Source organism: Garra rufa, chromosome 3 (genome assembly GCF_049309525.1).
Source record: "Garra rufa chromosome 3, GarRuf1.0, whole genome shotgun sequence".
NCBI lineage: Eukaryota > Metazoa > Chordata > Actinopteri > Cypriniformes > Cyprinidae > Garra > Garra rufa.
Genome location: NC_133363.1, coordinates 33,484,655 through 33,508,374, shown reverse-complemented (window position 1 = coordinate 33,508,374; position 23,720 = coordinate 33,484,655). Strand labels below are relative to the sequence as shown.

The 23,720-nt window shown below is 36.1% G+C and overlaps 2 protein-coding genes and 1 non-coding gene across 3 annotated transcripts; all 3 read left to right on the top strand.

Annotated features, from left to right (window-relative positions):
* The first annotated feature begins 2,565 nt into the window (after window positions 1-2,565).
* Window positions 2,566-13,300, top strand: slc38a7 (solute carrier family 38 member 7). The gene is made up of 12 exons (XM_073836983.1): window positions 2,566-2,711; window positions 4,608-5,073; window positions 5,188-5,241; window positions 7,595-7,739; window positions 7,819-7,963; window positions 8,136-8,234; window positions 8,325-8,382; window positions 8,953-9,067; window positions 9,178-9,325; window positions 10,257-10,456; window positions 10,550-10,601; window positions 12,103-13,300. Exons 2-12 carry the CDS (start codon window positions 4,810-4,812, stop codon window positions 12,218-12,220), a joined length of 1,398 nt encoding a protein of 465 aa, XP_073693084.1. The 5' UTR covers window positions 2,566-2,711; window positions 4,608-4,809; the 3' UTR covers window positions 12,221-13,300.
* Window positions 13,301-15,853: 2,553 nt separating this feature from the next.
* Window positions 15,854-20,648, top strand: LOC141331934 (lysosomal protective protein). Its single transcript, XM_073836980.1, has 11 exons — window positions 15,854-16,120; window positions 16,574-16,685; window positions 16,909-17,046; window positions 17,135-17,296; window positions 17,411-17,502; window positions 17,595-17,679; window positions 17,761-17,901; window positions 17,992-18,128; window positions 18,210-18,372; window positions 18,457-18,546; window positions 20,104-20,648. Exons 1-11 carry the CDS (start codon window positions 15,951-15,953, stop codon window positions 20,185-20,187), a joined length of 1,374 nt encoding a protein of 457 aa, XP_073693081.1. The 5' UTR covers window positions 15,854-15,950; the 3' UTR covers window positions 20,188-20,648.
* Window positions 20,649-21,346: 698 nt separating this feature from the next.
* On the top strand, window positions 21,347-21,475 carry LOC141332544 (small nucleolar RNA SNORA76). The gene has a single exon (XR_012355323.1). It is a non-coding gene; the product is annotated as a small nucleolar RNA SNORA76 (small nucleolar RNA).
* The last annotated feature ends 2,245 nt before the right edge of the window (window positions 21,476-23,720 follow it).

Sequence of the window (23,720 nt, the reverse complement as noted above, 5' to 3'; positions counted from 1 at the left end):
ATAGGTTAAAAAATTCCTTTTAATACAAGGAATGTATTCATCTATTCAAAGCAGCTATTCAAAGGAAAAATCTAAAATATAATGTTTTTGCATTATTTGCATTGTTAGAAACAATAAAGAGCTGTTACATATGGTATTATATGGGTATACACGGTACAATCATTTAATTATACATTATAAAAACGCAAAAAAATATATATTATATACACTACATGATAGGCTTTAATGCTTTAGAGTTCCTGGATGTGCAAAGTGTATGCAGATAATATAAATCTTCACATAAAATTACAAAAAAATAAAAAAGGAATTAAACTTATTTTAAAAAAAAATGCTTTTTTTAACTGTAATCAAATAAATAAAATAAAACATTTTTATGATAAATTATAACAAAAAAGACCTAAAGAGACGCACGATTTTTCCAAAATATTGCAATGTGAACCAAAATATGACCCCGGACCACAAAACCAGTAAGTAGCATGGCTATTTGTAGCAATAGCCAAAAATACATTGTATGGGTCGAAATTATCGATTTTTCTTTTATGCCAAAAGTCATTGGATATTAAGTAAAGATCATGTTTCATGAAGATATCTTGTAAATTTCCTACCGTAAATACATCAAAACTATTAAAACATTTTAGATTAGTAATATGCATCGGTAAGAACTTTATTTGGACAACTTCAAAGGTGATTTTCTCAGTATTTTGATTTTTTTGCACCCTCCGATTTCTGATTTTCAAATAGTTGCATCTCGACCAAATATTGTCATATCGTGTATAAAGATGTATAAAGCTCAATTGGTCCAGGGTCATAAATTCCCAAAAAGGTAAAAGCAGATTTATCCACAACAATAGAGATACAAAGCGAGGCCTTGTAGACATATCTAGAGGGTGGGCCATTTATATGGATACACCTTAATAAAATGGGAATGGTTGGTGATATTAACGTCCTGTTTGTGGCACATTAGTATATGTGAGGGTCAATGCAACCCTCTTCTCCCACTCTTCACACACTGATAGCAACACCGCAGGAGAAATGCCAGCACAGGCTTCCAGTATCCGTAGTTTCAGGTGCTGCACATCTCGTATCTTCACACCAGACAAGTGCCTTCAGATGACCCCAAAGATAAAAGTCTAAGGGGGTCATTCTTCATCAATGGAAACTTCAAGGCCACTGGATATTTGAAATTGCTACATGATGATGTGTTTCCCTCTTTATGCACTGAAGCTGGCATGTTCCCTGAGTTTTTCCAGAAAGATGGTGCACCACCACATTATGGGTGTCAGGTCCGAGCATTCCTAGATGAACAGTTTCCTGAAAAGTGGATTGGTCGTCGTGGGCCAGTTGAATGGCCCCCAAGGTCTCCCGATCTGACCCCCTTAGACTTTTATCTTTGGGGTCATCTGAAGGCAATTGTCTGGTGTGAAGATACGAGATGTGCAGCACCTGAAACTACGGATACTGGAAGCCTGTGCTGGCATTTCTCCTGCGGTGTTGCTATCAGTGTGTGAAGAGTGGGAGAAGAGGGTTGCATTGACAATCCAACACAATGGGCAGCACATTGAACACATTTTATAAGTGGTCAGAAACTTGTAAATAACTCATGAAAGAATAAAGTTACGTTAGAACCAAGCACACCATTGTTTTTCTTGTGAAATTCCCAATAAGTTTGATGTGTCAAATGACCCTCTTCCTACTGAAAAAACAAAAGTTGGATCCAAGATGGCCGACTTCAAAATGGCCACCACCCATCTTGAAAAGTTTGCCCCTCACATATACTAATGTGCCACAAACAGGACGTTAATATCACCAACCATTCCCATTTTATTAAGGTGTATCCATATAAATGGCCCACCCTGTATTATAAAAAACGGTGAATACAGTAGGACTACACTACCCATAAGCTAAAAGTCTTTGTCATAATGCAACAAAAATTTGGCGCTCTTTTTGTTATTTATAAGTCTAAGAGAAGAAACAACAGAATCAAGATCAGCAAGAAAAAGGGAAAAAGACAGGAGATTTAAGCCATTTTTGCTTATGAATGAACATTCAGTATAAGAAAGTTAACAACATATTCAACAGATAATTGTTTTGGATTTTCATAATAAAAAATAACATCTTTGAGGTCAAAAGGATGGGTCACATTTGTAAGGCTAAAAATATATGAGCTTAAGTCAACCCATAGTTTGTTGGTAACACCACAATCAAAAAAACAAATGGGCAGCTGTTTCCTCAACAAAGCCACAAAAGGAGCAAGACTCATCGATATCAGAATATTTAGAAATAGATAAATTAACTAGATACATTTTATGAAGAATTTTATAACGAATCTCCTTAACCTTATTAGATATACAAAATGTATTTAAAAGCTAAAGGTCATATGAATTGACTGCAGCGTCAAATGACGTACCAGGTCTCGTGCACGGATTGAAGCAGCTCTGCGCAGATCCATTGGCGTGTGACATCAAAGTACCGCGAGAGCGAAGAAGGCTCCGTATGCGTTTGAATGACTCGCGGTATTTTGATGTCATAAACTGATTCTGCGCAGCGCCGCTTCCAGTTGAACACACCTAATGCTGTTCCCTGTGTTGCTGCTGTGTAAGCACTAAACAGAGCAGTAGCGTACCTCCTAAGATCTCAGTGGAGGAGGTGCATCTTTATTTCTGTATCACTCTTCAGTACAGTACAGGATCAGCGAGGAACATACGCATGAGGTGAGGCATCTGCTTTATCACATTTCGTTCGTACCGGGATAATTTATTAGCTAAACAAATGCAGTGTTGCTATGTAAGTTAAGTCATGTGACTTCGGGTTTCGTCATGGCATGTTTTGTTACCTTTCAGATTTGTTTACGCTCCTAGAGCAGGGAATTTAAAGCATACGGTGGTTATGAATGAAAGAAGCCTAGTAGTGTTTGATCATGACAGTGTCATTTGCCTAGACTTGGCCTGATGTCTTGATTGAATCTTCAGTTCATTCATTGTTAGTGAGGATGATAGTTAAGGATAATCCCATTACATTGTGGTAATGTCACTGCTATAATGTTGTTAACATAAACTTCTACCACTATCTTGTGTGCGTCCTAAGACATTTAGGATAAAGACTTCAAGAAATATTCTATACTCAATGTACTATTGATCAGCTTTGAATCGAGCCGCTTTGTAGATATGGTTCAGACAATGCTGTATTCTTTCTCCTGTAGACAGCATATTTCATTTCCTCATCACTTGTCTGCAATTTCTGCTTACTGATCAGCTGAGAAATACAATCGTGTCCCGTGACTTTCAGACGTGTTCTAAAGTACAAACCATACTGTCGTTTTTTAATGCTGATCAACCGTTTTAGTCAATTTGTGAAAAGATCTGTCAGTAGCAAACACACTGGTGTTCAAAATTAAATACAAATAAAAATTAATACTTTTAATCCACAAAGATGCATTCAATCTAAAGTGACAGTCATCAGAGAAAAAAATGTATTATAGTTTTTATAAAATATGCAGCACAATATTTTTCAACAGTCATGTTTTTCCACATTAAAAATGTACTTGAGCAGCAAATTCGCATATTAGAATGATTTCTGAAGGATCATGTGACACTAAAGACTGGAGTAAATTTACATTTACAATTTTTTTTCTTTTTAATCATGTTTCTTCTGCTCACCAATCCTGCATTAATTTGAACCAAAGTACAAAAGAAAACAGTATTAAAATATTTTTACTATTTTAAAAACTTTTTCTATTTGAATATATTTTAAAATGTCATTTATTCCTGTGATTTCAAAGCTGAATTTTTAGCATCATTACTCCAGTCTTCAGTGTCATGTGACCCTTTAGAAATCATTCTAATATTCTGATTTGCTGCTCAAAAAACATTTATTATTATTACTGTGTTAAAAACAGTAGTAGAATTTTTTTCAGGTTTTCTTTAATGAATAGAAAGTTCAAAAGAACAGCATTTATCTTTTGTAACATTATAAATGTTTTATTATCACTTTTAATCAATTTGAAGCATCTTTGCTAAATAAAAGTATTACTTTCTGTAGTTTCGTTCCCAAAAAGAATTATACTGACACAAAGCTTTTTCAGATAAATGCTGATCTTTGAATCTTTCTATTCATCAAAGTATCCTGAAAAAATGTACTCAAAAGTTTTCAATATTAATTATAAAAATATTCATATTATATATTTATATTTATATTTTCTTGAATGGCAAATCAGTATATTAGAATGATTTCTGAAGGACCATGTGACACTGAAGACTGGAGTAATGATGCTGAAAATGTAGGTTTGATCAGAGGAATAAATTGCATTTTAAAATATATTAATATAAAAAAAACAGTTATTTTAAATAGTAAAAATATTTCACAATATTACTGCTTTTGCTGTATTGTGGATCAAATAAATGCAGGCTTGGTGAGCAGAACCCATGTCTTAAAAACATGAAAAATCTTACTATCCAAAAACTTTTGACTGGTAGTGTTTAGTGTAAAAATAGAAAACAATAATACAATCATGTTTTGTGAATTCAAATTTGTCCTAAAGTGCAAATCACACTGTAATTTTATGATGCTGATATCTATAAATGTGATATTGTTTCCCTCTTTTTTCGCAGGTGACTTTGATCGCAAAAGACGACAGCCTCTCTGTAACTGTATGGACCCTGTGGATGTGCGTTAGTTCAGGTGTGTGTTTGCACTATTGCCCCCTTAATGGTGGCAGCTCTGACTGACAGCAGAAGTGTGTTTGCCTCTACTTTTGCCCTATGGTGTGTCCTTGTAAGTTAATCTAAGAGTGTGTGAGGAAAAGCAAGTGTCATGTCGAGGGCGGACAGGACGGTTAACAGTGAAGCGGGTGACTGGGGCTACAGTGAGGATGCTGGTGAAAGAGCATGGCTCTTGCAGAGCCCCAGTGTGGACTCCATCCAAATACCTAATCAATCAGATGACAGAAGAGGAGGGACTTCATTACTTGGAGCTGTGTTTATTGTGGTGAATGCTGCTCTGGGAGCTGGACTTCTCAATTTTCCTGCAGCTTTCAACATGGCTGGAGGCGTCACAGCTGGAGTGACTCTTCAAATGGTGAGATGCACTTACAAACTATTGTAAACAAAACCATACAGTGTTCACTTGAAGTAGAGGTGTCTGTTCTTTGAAGGTAAATATTAAATACCTTATTCACTGAATCTTTTGCAGTCTATGATGGTCTTTATCATCACGGGGCTGGTGATCTTGGCTTATTGTTCTCAGGTAAGCAAATATCTGTGTTTTATATGATGAGTCTTTTTATATGATAAGCAGATTTAATTTAGGCTTTTGTACATACGCACATACATGGAGCACAGTTGAGACCAGATTTACCAAACAGGGCAAATTAGCGTTAGAACACAACTGCGTTGAAGCACCATTGGGAGGGGAAAAATATGTGTTTTATTTACTGACAATATGCACATGTACACAGATGCAGCCAGATCATTTCCATAATGACCAGCGCAATCTACCAAGAGCAGTGTAAATTGCCACCTGCTTTAAGACATGCTTTTTTTGAGTTACATAATGGCTCAATTACCAATAATTTACCAAAAATACCAATAAGAGGAAACTCCTACAAATGTATATTCAATAAGGTCAGGTGCAAAAATAACCACACCTTTTAAACACTTATTCTTCACTGTGCGTCTTTAGTAAATCCTGACAGTACTATTTTAATGCCAAAAGACGGTTAGCACTGGCGCAAGCTGGTAGTAAATGTGGCCCCAAATATGGTAATCCATAGAAGTTCAAACATACTTCTATACTTGATTGATGACTGAGCTTCTGCTTTATGTATTTTGATCAAAGTTTATGTGAACAAAACCCTACATGGAATCTGTTTATCATATAAAGAGATAATTTCACTTCAGAAGATTTGGATTAAACCGCTTGAACCTACAATGTCATATGTGACCCTGGACCACAAAATCAGTCTTAAGTCGCTGGGGTATATTTGTAGCAATAGCCAAAAATACATTGCATGGGTCAAAATTATAGATTTTTCTTTTATGCCAAAAATCATTAGGAAATTAAGTAAACATCATGTTCCATGAAGATTTTTTGTAAAATTCCTACTGTAAACATATCAAAATGTAATTTTTGATTAGTAAAATGTATCTCGGCCAAATATTGTCCTATCCTAACAAACCATACATCAATAGAAAGCTTATTTATTGAGCTTTCATATGATGCATACATCTCAGTTTTGTAAAATTTTACCTTATGACTGGTTTTGTGGTCCAGGGTCACATATGAACTTTTTAAAGTGTCAGTTTTAGTGGAATGGACATTAGATGGAGAAACACATCAAGAGAATATGCACTGCCATTCAAATCTTAAAAAAAAAAAGAAATTAAAACTTGAATTCAGCAAGGAAGCCATTTATTTGTTAAAAAGTTGCAGTTATGACTTTTAATAGTGTTACAAAGGATTTTTGTTTTAAATAACCATTGTTCCTTTGAATTTTCTATTTAAGTTTTCTGTTTTATATTTTAAAAAAATTAGGCAGCACAAATATTAATATTAAGAAGATTTCTGAAGGATTATGACTGGAGTAATGGCTGCTGAAAATTGATTTTTGCCATCACAGGAATAAATAACATTTTAAAATTTTTATTTTTATCAAATAAATGCAGCCTTAGTAAGCATTAGAAACTTTCTTTCATAAACATAAAAAAAATCATACTGGCCCCAAACCTTTGAACGATAGTGCATTTCTTTTCTTTTCTTTTCCTTTAAAATGGCACAATGTATTAAATCACTGTTTACAAAAATCTTGAGACTAATCATCTCAATTTACTTTATGTATTGACAGCCCTAGTTTCTGTTTAAAGGCACAATATGTATGATTTTTTTGGTTAAAATATTCAAAAAACACTAGAACAGTGTTATATATTTTGTTGACTTGTGTACTTACATTTTTACAAATGTTTCGTAGAATGTTTAAAGCAATTTTAACAAGTGACCCATCCCTTGTCATTGCTTTGCCTGCCAATGACGTCATACACCCTTGATTTGGAAACACCAAAGACACTTTAAATATGTTATGCATTTTATTAGACAGGTGACGAACACAAAGAGTACCATTATAGAACTTTTAACGCGCTCAAATGTATCTAGTATGATGAAACAGTGCTGCTTTACCCCACATACGCATGACTAGAAGAAGTAGAAGAGGTAGAGTGTGTTATAATAAAAGCTGATCTGTTTTCAAACCGTGTGTTGTGCTCGTCTCTCATTAGCACTTGCTCCAGTGGCCTCATTTCGCTTCCATGCTTCATACTACAGTGACCTTAATAATCTTTAATACAGTTGCTCATCCATGAACATTATTTCTGCCTGAGTCCTGTCGGATTTCATCGGCTGTGAGGATGATGATGATGGTGATGATGACAACTCCCATGATTCCACACTTAGTCACAGCATCATCAAACTACGCCTTTGTTTCTTTGTTTGTTTTCAATATGTGCCCTCTAATGTGCCTGAAAAAATCACAGATTATTATCTTTGATAGTTGGGGACAACAGAATTAATCTAAATCCATTGCTTTACGCTCTACTTTTTTATTTAGGTGAGCAATGAAACAACATATCAGGAGGTGATTCGTGCGGTGTGTGGGAAGGTTCTTGGTGTCGTATGTGAGCTGGCCATTGCTGTTTACACTTTTGGCACCTGCATAGCCTTCCTTATTATTATTGGAGATCAGTTAGACAAGCGTGAGTATGTTCACATATATATAGATACATCAAAATAGTCTAAATAGAGTCGTCTAATTTTCGGTCTTTTTTCCTACAGTGATTGGCGCAATAAATAATGAGTCAGAGAAAGAGATTAGTTTGCACTGGTACACGGATCGTAAGTTCACCATCACATTGACCTCAGTGCTAATCATACTTCCTCTGTCCATACCCAAAGAGATTGGCTTCCAGAAGTATGCCAGGTAGAAACGTCTTGTGATTTTCTGCATTGTTTAACTAAGTTATTGTTTTATGCAGTGCAGTGTTATGTCACAGCTGTGACTAGTGCAAATATTTTTGCTTAGATTGCACTTTTGATTCAAAATGTTCCTCAGTATTTGCTGGTTAAATCATACATACATGATTATTCTTTAGCACCCTGAGTGTTATCGGCACCTGGTATGTGACAATCATAATCATCGTCAAATACATCTGGCCCGACAAAGACATTTCTCCAGGAATCATCCCAGTCAGGTCAGAACTACATTTTAAATAGTTATTTGAGTTACATATTACAGAAGAGATTTTGATCAATGCTTTAATGTGATGCTTGTTACCTTTCAGCCCTGCATCCTGGACTGATGTGTTCAATGCCATGCCAACAATCTGCTTTGGTTTCCAGGTGTGTAAACTTTACTATAATTTTTTTTTTCCCAAAGTCTCTTATGCTCAAGACTGCCATATTTGTTCAAAAATACAGTAAAAATAAATATTTGTACAATATAAAATGAGTATTTTGTACTTACATATATTTTAAAATATAATTTATTCCTTTGATGGCAAAGCTGAATTTTTTGGCAGTCGTCAGTGTCACATGATCCTTCAGAAATCATTCTAATATGCTGATTTGCTGCTCAAGAAACATTACATATTGTTAAGAATCAAGCATATGTAAACTTTTGAATAGGGTCATTTTTATAAATTCAACTATTATTTTCTCTTGTGGACCGTATGTAAGCATCTTTTATGTGAAATATCTTATTCGGGTCAGTACTGAATAAAAAATAACATGCATTTTGTGTGATCCCTCATATTTTGGTAAAATAATTTTAAATAGGTGTATGTAAACTTTTGACTTCAACTGTATTTTAAAAGAAAATATATTACTGACCCCAAACTTAAAACTGTCTCATGTCTGAATTCACTACTTTTGAAATCTAGCAACTCAATCATTCTCTTTTCATTTTTCCAGTGTCATGTCAGCAGCGTTCCTGTTTTCAACAGCATGAAGAAGCCAGAAATACGGCCTTGGTGGGGAGTTGTTACAATCAGCATGATCATCTGTCTTTTTGTGTATACAGGCACAGGTGTGTGGAGCTTGAATTTACTAAAATATTCTAATGATAAAGCAGGCAGGTAAGAGATAATTCTAACATGAACTGGTTGTGTAACATTTAGCCTTGTTTTCTCTCTGCAGGTGTTTGTGGCTTCCTGTCATTTGGTGCAAGCGTAAGCCAGGATGTTTTGATGTCATATCCATCTAATGACGTTGCGGTGGCCATTGCTCGAGCCTTTATTATCATCTGTGTTGTTACCTCATATCCAATCCTGCACTTCTGTGGAAGGTAACAGCCTTTTGTGCTCTATAGATGTTAATGAAACATAGATATATACACCGATCAGGCATATTATGACCGCTGACAGGTGAAGTGAATAACACTGATTATCTCTTTATCACGCCACCTGTTAGTGGATTGGATATACATATTAGGCAGCAAGTGAACATTTTGTCCTCAAAGTTGATGTATTAGAAGCAGGAAAAATCGGCAAGCGTAAGGATTTGAGCGAGTTTGACAAGGGCCAAATTGTGATGGCTAGACGACTGGTCAGAGCATTTCCAAAACTGCAGCTCTTGTGGGGCGTTCCCTGTCTGTCAGTATCTATCAAAAGTGGTTCAAGGAAGGAAGAGTGGTGAACCGGCACATGGTACCAGGATGCACTATAAGAAGAAGCAAAGCCAGTGGAGGCAGTGTGATGCTTTTGGCAATGTCCTGCTGGGAAACCTTGGGTCCTACCATCTATGTGGATGTTACTTTACCTAAGCATTGATGCAGACCATGTACATCCTTTCATGGTAATGGTATTCCCTGGAGGCTGTGGCCTCTTTCAGCAGGATAATGTGCCCTGCCACAAAGCAAAAACGGTTTAGGAATGGTTTAAGGAGCTCAACAATGAGTTTGAGGTGTTGACTTGGCCTCCAAATTCCCCACATCTCAATCCAATCGAGCTGAGATGTGCTGAACAAACAAGTCTGATCCATGGAGGCCCCACCTCACAACTTATAGGACTAAAAGGATCTGCTAACATCTTGGTGCCAGATACCACAGCACACCTTTAGGGATCTAGTGGAGTGCATGCTTCAACGGGTTAGGGCTGTTTCTTTTGACAGCAAAAGGGGGACCAACACAATATTAAGAAGGTGGTCATAATGTTAAACTTGATCAGTGTAAAGTCAATTCTAAAAAAAAATGTATCTGTGTTTTGTTTGTGCTTTAGGGCAGTGCTGGAAGGTTTGTGGTTGCGTTTTAAAGGAGAGGAGGTGGAGACAGATGTGGCCAGGGAACGGAGACGGAGGATACTGCAGACACTCGTCTGGTTTTGTCTTACACTAGTTCTTGCTCTCTTCATTCCTGATATCGGACGAGTCATATCACTAATTGGTGGTTTGGCTGCATGCTTCATTTTTGTTTTTCCAGGTATTACAAAATGTTCTCAGACTTTTCTTTTGCTTGTATCACAATGTTTTCCCAAACAGTGACTGCATTTATTCTTATAATGTTTGTCTATAGGGTTGTGCTTGATTCAGGCAAAGCTTTCAGAGCATGATGTCAGAACAACCAGGTAAACTCATTTATTACTTATTAAAGGTAATGTTCAACCAAAAATAATCATTGATGAATCATCCTACTTGTGTTCATGTTCGAAACACAAGGGAAGAAATTTTTAATGAAACTTGAGAGATTTCTGTCTTGAAGACCATTTTATGAAAGCTTCAGAAAGTTTTTAAAAAGACATTGTAAAAGAAGATCCACGTTAAAGAAGTTCACTTCTAGAACAAACACTAAAATTTACAGATAATGTACTCACTCCCTTGTCATCCAAGATGTTCATGTCTTTCTTTCCTCAGTCATAAAGAAATTGTTCTTTGAGGAAAACATTTTAGGATTTCTCTCCATATAATGGACTTCTATGGTGCCCCCAAGTTTGAACTTCCAAAATGCAGTTTAGATGCAGCTTCAAAGGGCTCTACATGATCCCAGCCATGGAAAAAGGGTCTTATCTAGCGAAACAATTGGTTAATTTCTAAAAAAAAAATTGACAGTTTATATACTTTTTAACCTCAAATGCTCGTCTTGTCTAGATCTTCATGTACTCCAGTTAAATATAGTTAGGGTATGGTATGTCGAAAAACTCTCATCTCATTTTCTTCTCCAACTTCAAAATCGTCCTACAATCGCTGTTTTACCTTTTTTTTGTAAAGGGCGTTTGATATTCTTTGCACGTTCATGTAAACACTGGGTCGGTACATTTTGAAGTTGGAGGAGAAAATGAGATGGGAGTTTTTCGTCCTACCCTAACTGTCTCGAACCGGAATACACAGAGTACACGCAGAGCTAGACAAACAAGCATTTGAGGTTAAAAAGTATATAAATTGACTTTTTTTTAAATTAACCAGTCGTTCTGCTAGACAAGACCCTTCTTCCTTGGCTGGGATCATTTAGAGCCCTTTGAAGCTGCATTTATACTACATTTTGAAAGTTCAAACTCGGGGGCACCATATAAGTCCATTATGTGGAGAGAAATCCTGAAATGTTTTCCTCAAAAAACATAATTTCTTTACAACTGAAGAAAGAAAGACATGAACCTCTTGGATGACAAGGGGGTGAGTAAATTATCTGTAATTTTTTGTTCTGGAAGTAAACTTTTCCTTTAAAGGGACAATATAAATTCTGTCTTTAATGACTTACCACCATGCTGTTCCAAACTCCTAACAACTTTCCTCATCTTTGGAAACAAATTATGATATTTTCAGACCCTGCATAGACAGAAGCACAACTACCACGTTCAAGGCCCAAAAAGCCCAAAATGGACTGCTTTAATGATGTCCTTACTACTTTTCTAGGCCTTGAGCAGGTCAGTTGCGTTGCTGTCTATGCAGGGTCAGAAAGCTCTCAGATTTAATCAAAAATATCTTTATTTGTCTTCTGAAGATGAACAAAGGTCTTGGAACAACATGAGGGTGATAAATTTTGGGTGAACAATCCCTATAAACAATATTCAGCCATGCCTAAAGTCGTGTGTATTCAGTGATAAAACTGCTAACCTAATTATTTCTCTATAGTTGGAAGGGAATGGTGGCCTATGGGGTCATTATGGTTACGATTGGTGCTTTCATCTTTGGCCAGACGACCACAAATGCCATCTACCAAGATATCATCAATCATTCCAGCAGCCCATAGGAAGGGTTGCTGTGACCTCACAAATATTGGGCATGAATATGAACCAATATAGACAAACTAAAAACATGAGAGTGAAGACTTTACAAATCATGTCTACCACTGACCTCTATCACGTCTTCAGGAGACTGTTTTAAATATCTGGTATTAAAAAGCGCAGCAGTCCCACAGAAGCCTGTACCTCTTGATGTAGTGGATGACCCACCAGCATGCAGCATCAAACTCTCTGCTCTGGCTGTTTGTAAGTTGAGGACCCTTGTGAAGGACATTGTTCTTCACTATTTTCTGAATGGATATGGACATTGTGTTAAATCCTGCAATGTTAGATCTTCCAAATATCGTCTCTTTCTTTTTGTCCATTTCTTTTTTTAATTTTTGTATATTTTTTAAGAAACTGATTTTATGAAGGCCTTATATACTTGACATTGCAAATGTGGTCAGTGTTCATGATGTTTACCCTTAGAATCTTATTGCATACTTTTTTTGATGGCTTGCACTGCCAAACATGTAATTCTACAGTTCCATAAGATCTAATAGTTTGTATATGTGCGTGTGTGTATATACCACTTTAGACCAGAAGTGACAATTATTTAAACTGTATTGCAGACAATTCTTGATGAATGGTTTTTATTTTTTCATTTGATGCATTGTTGTTATTGCTTTAGGTACATTTGAATGTGATTTTCATTAAGTTGATGCTTAGGCCAAGGGTGCAATAATCTCTGATTTTATAAGTTTACTGATACTTGAGGGAGTATAATGAAGACTAGATGATTGACTGAGAACTTAAGATTTATTTTGTGTTTATTTTTTTTTTTAGGGGAATTTCTGCAACTGAAATTAGTATGAGAATGAGTTTAGTTTCTTTGAACCATTCTCCAACAGTTTCATTGTGTAAATCACATTGGTGTGCTGGTGACCCCTTTTGTACCACATGTTCTAATTCTTAATTGTGCATACATATTATGAAAAATCCTCATGGATTTAATCAGTAACACTAGATGCATGTTTGCTTTTCCACAATCATGTATTATTGTATGTTTTACTGTTTCAGTGCAATCACTAAAGGGATGTTCCACGATATATCAACAAACTGCTTCTGTGCTCCATTGTGATCCTTTTTTGTTTTTCAACTGCAAGATGCAGTTAAATTCTCATGCATGCAACTTAAAAAGTACAAAAATATTTAAATAAACAGAAGAAGTAAATGGTTGGCTACACAATGATTGCTCAGTTTAAAGTTGTAACATTTAGTACATTGGGCAATTTGTGTGTGAGTGTGTGTGTGTGAGTGTGTGTGTGTGTGTGAGTGTGTGTGAGTGTGTGTGAGTGTGTGTGAGTGTGTGTGAGTGTGTGTGTGTGTGTGTGTGTGTGTGTGTGTGTGTGTGTGAGAGAGTGTGTGTGTGTGTGTGTGTGAGAGAGAGTGTGAGTGTGTGAGAGAGAGTGTGAGTGTGTGAGAGAGAGAGTGTGTGTGTGTGTGTGTGTGAGAGAGAGTGTGTGTGTGAGTGAGAGAGTGTGTGTGTGAGTGAGAGAGTGTGTGTGTGTGTGTGTGTGTGTGTGTGTGTGTGTGTGTGTGTGTGTGTGTGTGTGTGTGTGTGTGTGTGTGTGTGTGTGTGTGTGTGTGTGTGTGTGTGTGAGTGTGTGAGTGTGTGTGTGAGTGTGTGTGTGAGTAAACATCTTTACCGATCATGCTTGGTCAGTTTGGGTTTCTAATTTATAAATATTGTTTGTATTGTTATAACTATACAACACAGTATTGAAAAAGCAAGTTAAACATTGCTTTTTGCATATTGACAAAAATTTTACTGGACATTATTAGACAATTTCTTTGGCAATACATTGGAATTTGAAAGGGTGTTCAACAACAACAAAAAAGGAACTACAGATATATAGCATATTGCTTAGTTGCTTTAGGTTTTACTTTATTTAAAGAAGTAGTTCACTTTCGGAACAAAAATTTACAAATAATGTACTCACCCCCTTGTCATCCAAAATGTTCAGGTCTTTCTTCAGTCGTAAGGAAATTGTGTTTTTGAGGAAAACATTTCAGGATTTCTCTCCATATAATGGACTTCTATGGTGCCCCTGAGTTTGAACTTCCAAAATGCAGCTTCAAAAGGGATCAAAATGATGGGTTAGTATCTAAAAAAACTTTTTAACCCATTGTTTCTCTAAGACCCTTCTTCCTCGGCTGGGATCATTTAGAACCCTTTGAAGCTGCATTTAAACTGCATTTTGGAAGTTCAGACTCGGGGGCACCATAGAAGTTCATTATATGTAGAGAAATCCTGAAATGTTTTCCTCAAAAAACGCCATTTCTTTACGACTGAAGAAAGAAAGACATGAACATCTTAGATGACAAGGGGGTGAGTACATTATAAGTCTTTGTTCTGAAAGTGAACTACTCCTTTAAAACAGTAAGTCAAGAACAAACATATGCTGCCTGTGGAGAAACCATGATGTGTGTTGCTGCCTGTCCATTTTCATGGTAAAGTGTGCTGTTTTGGAGAACCACAAACAAAAGTTTTAAGCTATGGGTACAAGGGTCAGAAGATAAGAGGGCTTGTGGCAAAAATAATAAGAGAAGAATAAGAAATAAAAAGAAAAGTGCCTAACTAATAATTTATTAGTAAGAAAATTGCCATATACATTCAGAACAAAGGGGCAAAAAATGCCCCTGTACAAATGTATTACCGTTGTCGTGATTAAAATAAAATTTGAAAACGAATTAAGGGTGTCAATTTGCTGAGTTACTTTTTATGTTCACTGTATCAGATTGCCTTCAGGCACTGTTTTGTGCAGCGTTAGCCAAACGCATTTCTGTTGTACTTTGGAATGCATTGGCCAATCAAAAGCGCTTAGATTCGTCAGCGCTGAAACACCGGAGCTGCTGATGCCTGCGCATGTTCGCGAATTTCCTCATCATAAACACAGTGTAGATACGTTGTAAAAATAAGATTAATTTTGTAGCTTCAGTCATTATAACCAGAGCATTTGCATATTTGCTAATGTCATGGACTGACACTGTCCAGAATGTGACGTGCCAAAAACGAAAACTTTTCTATATCGATATAAATAATCATTATTACAATATAAAGAGCAATAATCTACAATAATGATTTTTGTCCTATATTGCAGCTCTATGAGCTCCTGTTTTTACAAATATTAAGATAATTGGGTAAATGTACGTTTTTGACATTATTGTTTAATAAGGTGATTATGAAATTTGCCCTTGCATGTCAAAAAAAAAAATACCCCTGGAAATCAATTATTGCCTCTTAATGGAAAAGTTTTGTTAGTGAGGATCAGATATTACAGTCTGCCAGGGCTTATAAAGCTTTTTTTTTTTTAATAATAATAGTATACGTTCATTTGCATAAAATTGCTATCTTGTGCATTTTTTTTTTTTACTACTTAGCTGATCCAGCAAATTCATTTGAATGAATCTGCTATGTTATTTGCTATGTTATCCTTATTCTGATCATAATAATCATCAGAAGGAATAAAAGAACAAGAAGGTGACTTACACCCACTGATCTATATAATGTTCTCTATTATAGATCAGTGCTTACACCTCACACAGAGACAGCTTATTTGGGCGGAGTCTAGTTTGTCAGTATCATCACCTGACGACTGTAAAAGTCATATGACACTCGAGAAAAGAAAACGCAAACCGCAGGGTCGCAGGAATCTTTAAGCCTTGGGTACGGGTCTTTGTCCATCAGACTGTGAAATGTTGTCTCTGCGTGTCTTCATCTGTCTTCTGTCCGTGTCTGTGCATGCCGCGTACGGCATGTATGATCCAGATGAGGTGCTGGATCTACCGGGCATGTCGTTTAAACCCAATTACCGCCAGTGGTCAGGATATCTGAAGGCCAGTTCCGGCAAGTTTTTGCATTATTGGTGAGTTTTGTTAGTCATTATTATTTAAGTTATCAGCAAGAGAATATGCAGCATGTGTTTTGTCTGTGAGGAGGATATATCCATAGTATACTATGTTTAGGCGAAAGCGTTTCCGCATTCACACCTAATAAAAAACAACTAAGACGTTTTAAATGCGACAAGCGACATTTTACGCTTTTTTAAATAATATTTAAAAAATAGTTTGGCGATATCATTGTCCTATGAGCCTGTAGTGTATATTTTAATTGTCATAAGTTATGGTTCCTGTCTAGAAAAGCGCTTACTGTATTACTGTATTGTTTCGTTCATGTGTGATTGTAGAACTGTACTTTTTGTAGTACTGTGTAAATAGACTTTCCTCTGGTTTGAATGTACTATAGTTTGAGTCTCTTCACATTGTCACATTATCCTAACATTCATTATTGCATTAAACAGAATTTGTATATTTTACAGGTTTGTGACGTCCCAGAGGGACCCGTTCAAGGACCCAGTTGTGCTCTGGCTGAACGGAGGGCCAGGCTGCAGCTCTTTGGATGGGTTCCTATCAGAGAATGGCCCTTTTCATGTATGTTGATACATGTCTATTGTAATAAGATGAATAAGTTTTTACAGTGCATCACTCAAGAGCTGATTTTGTCTTAAAGAGTTAAGAACTTAAAAGCTTTAAAGTTTATAGAGGGAAAACAACATATATGTAATTTCAGTCGTTAAGTTCTAAATTGCTTTTCTGTGCAACACAAAACCATAAATGCCTCAATAAAATTTGTGTTTGTTCTGTGTGTCCTTAGGTCAATGATAATGGAGCCACACTTTATGAGAATGAATTCAGCTGGAATAAAATCGCCAATGTCCTTTATCTTGAGTCGCCTGCTGGAGTGGGTTATTCCTACTCAGATGACCAAAAATATCAAACCAATGATGACGAGGTAAGTGTCCACACATTCAGACATTCATAGCCTTTAAAGACAGACTTAATGTGTACTTTAAAGCCTTAATGTGTATTTTTTTCTTCAGGTGGCAGATAACAACTACCTGGCTTTGCAAAGCTTTTTCGTCAAATTCCCAAATTTCACCCAGAATGAGTTTTTCATTTTTGGTGAGAGTTATGGAGGCATCTACGCACCCACACTCAGTCTGAGAGTTGCCACTGGAGGAAAACTTAAAGTGAACTTTAAGGTAAGCTTAATATGCTTATTTCATTATTTAAAATGTTGTTTATTATTTTGTTTACTTGTCTTTTTTATGTATAATGTCTTTTCATTTTTATCATTTATGTGGTTGCTTTTGCAGGGCTTTGCTGTAGGAAATGGCATAAGTAGCTTTGCACTAAATGATCAATCACTAATCTACTTTGGCAACTATCATGGCCTGTTTGGAGAACAGTAAGCTCAATCAGTTACTTCTATATGTGGACACTTTTGTGTAAATTAATAATGCAATATTGACAACCAATATTACATTATTTTGCTTGTAGGCTGTGGAAGGATCTGAATGACAACTGCTGTCAAAATGGAGTCTGTAATTTCTACAACAATTCTAAAGAGTCCTGCTCTGTTGTGGTAATGTCTCATGAATGCATCCACACATGCTTGCAACCTAGCCAATGGTTATAAGGTGACTAGTATTCTGTCTTTTTGCAGGTATCACATGCGTTTAATATAATATATGACTCTGGGTTAAATACATACGCGCTGTATCTTGACTGTGCTGGTGGTGTCACATCTCAGAGAGCCATGAAGCATCTTTTCAGAAACTTCAGGAAGCATTGGGAGGCTAATAAGGTGAGTCTTGTTCGATCTGATCATGCAGCCTTCCAATAAACTAGATAAAACAAAGGAGAAATGTGTGTTGTTTTTTTTTTGTTTGTTTAGTTAGTAGGAAGTACACCAAATGTTCAGGGAGTGCCTCCATGCATCAACAGTACTGCTCAGATGAACTGGCTTAACCGAGGAGATGTAAGGAAGGCGCTGCACATTCCTGATGTACTGCCACGTTGGGACATCTGCAGGTAACTGACATCTGTTCTTACTTACAGTTTTGGTGTGTCTATGCATGAGCGCGTATGTACATACAGAGTTTTTCCTTCTAGTGATGCTGTGGGAAACCAGTATCAAACCATTTATCAAACTGTGAAGGATGTTTATGAGAAGCTGCTGGCTTTGGGTCTGAGAACTTTGGTCTATAATGGAGATACTGATATGGCTTGTAATTTCCTTGGGGACCAATGGTTTGTTGAGCAGCTTGGACAGAAGGTAAGTTCTGTGTTCTCTGAGACGTGATACTCTGCAGGATTTGTAGCACCGTCTAAGGTTTAATGATGTGTTTCCTTCTTCAAGGCGAGCACACTGTACAAACCCTGGATTCATGATAACCAGGTTGCTGGATTCTACCAGCAGTTTGGCAATATAACTTTCCTCACAGTCAAGGTAAGTTTTAGGCAGCCTGTCTTGACCTTTTCCAAGGTGTAGTTCGTTCAAGCTGTTATTGTCATGATATACATTTTAAAACGTATATAAAACAACAGTTAGAGTTGAAGTCAAAAGTTTACATACACCTTGCAGAATCTGCAAAATGTTAATTATTTTACTAAAATACGAGTATGATTTTGAGATCCATCTTTTCACACTGAGGACAACTGAGGGACTCATAGGAAACCATTACAGAAAGTCAAACGCTCACCGATGCTTTAGAAGGAAACAAAGCATGGGGAGCCAGGGGTGTAAACTTTTGAACAGAATGAAGATTTGAATGAAGATTTTTCTTATTTTGCCTTAATATCATATTTTTTCATTTAGTACTGCCCTTCAGAAGCTACAGAAAATATTACATGTTTCCCAGAAGACAAAATAAGTTTTGCTCTATTCAAATTCAATAAGTTTTCACCCCCCAAGCTCTTAATGCATCGTGTTTCCTTCTCAAGCATCAGTGAGCATTTGAACCTTCATAATAGTTGCATATGAGTCCCTCAGATGTCCTCAGTTTGAAAAGATGGAAATCATAGTCATTGTTGGAAAGGGTTCAAGTGATGAAAAACCAAAGAATTTGTGGTACCTGAATGATTTTTTTCTGAAGAACTGCAGGCAGTTTAACTTTTCAGGACAAACGAGGGACTCATGAACTATCACTAAACAAAAAAAAAAAACAAAAAAACACAGCTGTAGATCATTCAGGTAACAACACAGTTGTTAGTATCCTCTTCTCTCTCGTAATACTCTTCTTCTGTTTGTTTACACTGGTTTTCGAAACGGCGCCACCACTCATGTCCTTTTGTGCAAAAGCAGCTGTTAAAAAAACATTTGTTTTTTTGGTGTGCAAATGTTCACGGTCTATGTGGAAGCATCCATAGGACTCTGTTGTTTTATTCCAGCACGTCATCACGTGCTACATTCATTTTGCTTTTTTGCACTCAGTGTGGAAAGTCCTTTAGGAATCAAGTGAAGTGTATGTAAACTTTTGAACAGGGTCAATTTTATAAATTCAGCTATTATTTTCGCTTGTGAACTATATGTAAATGTCTTTTATGTGAAATAGCTCATTCAGGTCAGTACTAAATAAAAAAATAACATGCATTTTGTATGATCCCTCTTAATTTGGTCAAATAATTAACATTTTGCAGATTCTGCAAATTCTGTGTAAACTTTTGACTTCAACTGTATATGTAGTTTCTTCTTTATGATGCTTTTTTTTAATTGACATTGCAAAAAAATATCTTACTGATGCCAAACTTTTAAGGTGTGTGTGTGTGTGTGTGTGTGTGTGTGTGTGTGTGTGTGTGTGTGTGTGTGTGTGTGTGTGTGTGTGTGTGTGTGTGTGTGTGTGTGTGTGTGTGTGTGTGTGTGTGTGTGTGTGTGTGTGTGTGTGTGTGTGTGTGTGTGTGTGTGTGTGTGTGTGTGTGTGTGTGTGTGTGTGTGTGTGTGTGTGTGTGTGTGTGTGTGTGTGTGTGTGTTTTTTACATGTACTAATAACATGACATATAACTCCAGGGCGCCGGTCACATGGTTCCTCAGTGGGCTCCTGGTCCATCTCTCCAGATGCTACAGAGTTTCCTGTCCAATAAGCCTTACTGAAATTCCTCCAGACCATGACCTGTCTTAAAGCACCTGATAAATCTGATTAGAAGTGGTCTGTTTTATAAGAAAGTGTGGTTTTAAGGAATGTGACATGAAGTTGCACATGAATTTTCTCAGGGACTGTTGGGTTGTGTGTTAGCATACGTTTGGGAATTTTGAAATGCTTTTAATTTTGTTAAATGTTTGAATCTTTTTTTTAAAAGACTCTTTCCTCAAACACTAGGGGTGGTTTTCATAGTCATGTTGATCATAACCAATCACAATTATATGTACACTTTTTAAAACAGTATTAATAGATATGTTAATACATATTAATACATACATGTAAATATATATTAATACACATGGTTTTAAAATTATGTCCGTAAATAAAGGGTTACTGCTATGGGATTTGTTCATTGAATAAGTGGTGAGATGCCCTTTTTATGATGCCAAATAAAGTACTGAGGACAAATCTATTTATAGTTTTTGTATTTGTTCCTACTCTTGATCAACATTTAAATAAAGTTAAACTATTCATAATTATTTAGATCTATGGTTATTAATGTAAAACCTGCAAAAAAATCTGACTGTCAGATCCTCTAAGAGGGATTATATATATGGTTGAGCATATAATACTACATTTGACCAAAGATACTCCATTGGGTATGTGGAAATTCAACCTAAGTAAGCTAAGCTCTAATTCATTCAGCTTATTATTTGACTATATGGGAAATGTTTAAGCCACAATAGCATCTAGAAGTATTAATAAAAAATGAAAATGATCTGATAAGTCATTTCCCTGTTGTGTGCAAAATTTCAATAAAGATATGGACATACGTACATACATACGTGTGGTACAGAAGAAATTACAGATATCAAAGTTGCTGCTAAATATGGAGCTGTTAGCATGTTATCAGTTAAAAATGTACAGTAGGTGGCGCTTTATGGCACTTTGACTTGGTCGTATCCACCAAAGCTGAAGAAGAAGAGAGGGTATTTAGTCAGCAGTCATTCGATTGTGGTTCACACACGTGGTGAAACAGCGAAAGAGGAGGACAATTATGAGGTAACGGAAATGTTATTGTCAGTTTGGACATAGATTCAGTTTTGCAGTGCATGTTTTACTTATCTCTATCGATTGTAGGAAAAACTACTTTAGTTTTCGTGTTAAACTGCACCGTATTTAGGTTTCCTTGTCTGTGTGTGACAGTGGGAGCTACGCAGCGGTGCAACAGTATCTCTCTTTCTATCGTTTGGGCTTTATCTTCTTGCAAGTTCCGCCCTTGTAAAAAGAGAAACAAAATATCGTCTGTTCTTAATTTGAGCTTCAGAAATAAGCTTTTTTGTTGCTCAAATTTCAAACTTTTCACTTATTGTGTTTCTTTGTTTCAACAGGAGTTGGAAGAACACATCAGTGTAGAAGAACAGGAGCCATGGATGTTTTGTACTAAAAGATATTTTTGTTCCATTAATTTATGTTTTTAGAATATAATGTTAATTCATAGTCACTACACTTTTTATAGTCAATCTATATAGCGTACTCCGTGTAAATGTTGAGCTTTCTAGCAGGTTGCAATGTTGTAAATGGTATTAAAATGTAATTGTATTGTAGGTTATTTGAAGAAAAATATAAAAAAAAATGACTGGAACACTACCACTGGAAGTCTCATGATTGAGCAGTAGTTCTGTAGAACAGTTGTAAATTATTAAAAGCTAAATGCAATTAAACTTCAAATTTGTTGTGATTTAGTTTCACAATTAATATATTCAATTAGTAAGCAGGAGAGGGCGCAATATTTTGACATTAAAGTGGTAAAGACGCGTATAGGCCCGTAGCCAGGGGGGTTCATATTGCCAAAGGTCCATAATTTAAATACATTTTTTTTTTTTTTTTATAAACAAGTGTTCTTTTAAATAACGACATTGAATTAGTGTAAAAGCTTTAATTATTAAAGATATCATAAATTTGGGCAAGGAAAGACAAGAATCGCATTATGGATTAAATGCGATAGTCATTTAAAGCATGCCACATGGACCGTTTATACTGTATCCGCTCAGATCACAGCGGCGGAGCGCAAATTCACTAGAGCAGACGCGTTTACTAGCATGCACTTAACAGCGCTGTAAGATCCACAATGAAGCGCTTGAATTTAATAAAAGAACACAAATGACTTTGCGACTTAAACAGGTGAAACACTACGCGACGATACAGTCAGAATCATTTACCATGTAGCCTTTTTATTTTACACTAACTGCACCATGGTATTGCGGTAGAAACGCGGAATATTGTATTAACTGTAAAGAAGTAATATAAGTATAGCATTTGTGCATTTATACTAAATGTATTTAGACCACTGTTCTTTATACAAATACATAGAAAATATGTGGGCTAGTTATTTTTTATACCATGGTGTTAAGGTGCTATAGGCCTATGTGTGTGTTTTTACTATCGTGTATGCTACTAGCAAGGGTTCATTTTAATAACTCATACAGTCAGAATAATTACATTTCACCATAAAAAATTAGCTTTGTTACAATTTTTACAGATGTTATTGTTTTTTATGAACATTATCTGAGCTGTAAATCATGATAGAGGTTTAATATTTTACTAGACATTGCTTTATCCCGCTCATTCAATATTAATTCTATTTCTGCAGGTCTTAAAAAAGGAAACAAAAAGCCTTAATTTTGATTTAAAAAATCCTGCAGATACCATGTAGGCCTATATAGTTAAATAAAATTCCTTTCTTGATATTTGTGTTTTGAAAAGGAGGACACTGCACAGGGCCCAGAGGTTGAAAGGGGCCCAGAAAACTCAGTGCAGGGGTGTAGCATGGGTCAAGGAAGAACACGGTACTTTCTGACTAGAGGCAGTTCTGGACCCTTTTTAGATTGTCATCAACTTTTTTATTTTTCTTGTTCATTTTGCACAGTGAACATAGTTGTAGCTCTTATTTTTGAACTCTCAAAAATGCACCAAATTAATGGATTTACCTTTAAAATGTATAAAATTTTCTCCAGGGGGGCATGTCCCCGGACCCCCCTAGAGGGATGCACATTCACCCACCATTGTCTCTCGAAATCTTACATGACCATGCTGTGGGCCCTCAACCAGTACCATTACCCCCTGATGTTTTGGCTCAAGCCAAGTTTTTTATTTAAATCCTACAAACATAAACTCAATTGGAAGTGTGTCAGTATAAAGGATCTGTGCATTTATTGCATTAACACTGTCAGTTGTGGCTCTTTATTAATTGCTTTAGGTATTTGTGTATATTTACTGAGTAAGGTAGTACATGATCTTGGTAAGTTTGACCTCATTGTAGTGAATATGTTTGGTGCATCAAAATCATGCTTATTAAGATACCAACAGACATGCTAATCCAGCACAAATGTGCATGAGAAGTCACCAAAATGAAGTAGGCGATTTGAACCTCATAATTAAATACAAAATGGGTGGGAACTGAAAAAGGTCCACTTTTTGAAAAAAAGAACTCCCCCTTCTGCTAGGCTGGCTACGGGCCTGCAGTATTATAATATTTCACTTA

What these genes read in the sequence shown, in the direction of transcription:
- slc38a7 (XM_073836983.1), top strand. Translation starts at nt 4,810, where the DNA reads ATGTCGAGGGCGGACAGGACGGTTAACAGTGAAGCGGGTGACTGGGGC. An exon ending in TGGAGATCAGTTAGACAAGC is followed by an intron (nt 7,740 to 7,818) that starts GTGAGTATGTTC and finishes TTTTTCCTACAG; the next exon opens with TGATTGGCGCAATAAATAAT. An exon ending in GGCTTCCAGAAGTATGCCAG is followed by an intron (nt 7,964 to 8,135) that starts GTAGAAACGTCT and finishes ATTATTCTTTAG; the next exon opens with CACCCTGAGTGTTATCGGCA.
- LOC141331934 (XM_073836980.1), top strand. Translation starts at nt 15,951, where the DNA reads ATGTTGTCTCTGCGTGTCTTCATCTGTCTTCTGTCCGTGTCTGTGCAT. An exon ending in CAGAGAATGGCCCTTTTCAT is followed by an intron (nt 16,686 to 16,908) that starts GTATGTTGATAC and finishes GTGTGTCCTTAG; the next exon opens with GTCAATGATAATGGAGCCAC. An exon ending in CCACGTTGGGACATCTGCAG is followed by an intron (nt 18,129 to 18,209) that starts GTAACTGACATC and finishes TTTTCCTTCTAG; the next exon opens with TGATGCTGTGGGAAACCAGT.